Source organism: Sinocyclocheilus grahami, unplaced genomic scaffold (assembly GCF_001515645.1).
Source record: "Sinocyclocheilus grahami isolate Dianchi unplaced genomic scaffold, SAMN03320097.WGS_v1.1 scaffold12727.1, whole genome shotgun sequence".
NCBI lineage: Eukaryota > Metazoa > Chordata > Actinopteri > Cypriniformes > Cyprinidae > Sinocyclocheilus > Sinocyclocheilus grahami.
In genome coordinates this window covers 21542-22493 of record NW_015514573.1, presented here as the reverse complement: position 1 = coordinate 22493, position 952 = coordinate 21542, and the positions used below count along the sequence as shown (strand labels likewise).

The 952-nt window shown below is 47.0% G+C and overlaps 1 protein-coding gene across 1 annotated transcript in view; it reads right to left on the bottom strand.

The window, feature by feature from the left end:
- Nucleotides 1-5: 5 nt before the first annotated feature.
- Nucleotides 6-952, bottom strand: part of LOC107578911 (furin-like) — a gene marked incomplete at its 3' end in the record, with an annotated part of 3849 nt that continues 2902 nt past the window's right edge. Inside the window, exon 6 of the mRNA XM_016264814.1 lies at nucleotides 6-523. Coding sequence (XP_016120300.1) covers nucleotides 6-523 — 518 coding nt within the window. The remainder of the gene's footprint in view (nucleotides 524-952) is intronic.

The window sequence follows — 952 nt, the reverse complement described above, 5'->3', positions numbered from 1 at the left end:
GACACTTTCCCCCGGCCGAGTCCGAACCCGAAGCCAACTCGTATTCCCCCTCCACCCGTTTCCATCACCGGCAGTTTGGTCCTCCGGCAGAACGGGGCACTGGCTGCTCCGGAGTGCAGCTGAAGCAGCACAAAAACAGCTGCGAAAGTGGCCAGGATGAAGGCACAGCTGAGCACCGCCACCAGCGCCGGCAATCTTGAGGAAAGGCCGGGATCGTGCAAGGATTTATCTGAGTTTGGGTCCACCTCGTGCTCGAGCACAGGAATGCTGGGCCATTTTCGCTGGTTCTGGTGCAAACAAGAAGTGATCACTAAGTGACTGGGGGGGGGACAGGAAAGACATTCGTTCTCCCCGGACCCGAAGCATGTCAGGCAGGCCGGGTGGCAGGACAGGCACGCCTGTACAGTAGAATGCTCCACCCAGCTGTCCAACGACAAGTTGAGCACCTGCAGCCCAGAGCTGAAGCCGGGAGGGCAGGACTTCACGCAGCCTTGCAAGAAAAGCGAGAAACCTGTGCTGCATTCTGGAAAACAGACATTGGAAGAATGCTTAGTCGCAGATGTTACGAATCTTTAACAAACATGAAATGGCATTTGAAACACATTTAACTTTCATAATGTGACAATTTTGAGAGAAACAGATGGAGTCATGTCATGATATTATTAGTTAATATTAGTTTTCCCTGCTCATGCAGCACTGCTTTTTGTCAGCAGAAGAGAAATGTTGTTTCAAAGGTTGGGATGGAAGTGAATAGGGAAATAAACATTTTTGGCAACACTTTACATTTGTTAACATTAGTTAATGAAATAGGTAATAAACTTTTTTATTTATAACTTAGGCCATGCCAGCTACTGTGGCTATATATATAAATAAATATATGTGACCATGGACCACAAAACCAGTCATAAGATTTATACATCATATGAAAGCTGAATAAATGAGCTTTCCATTG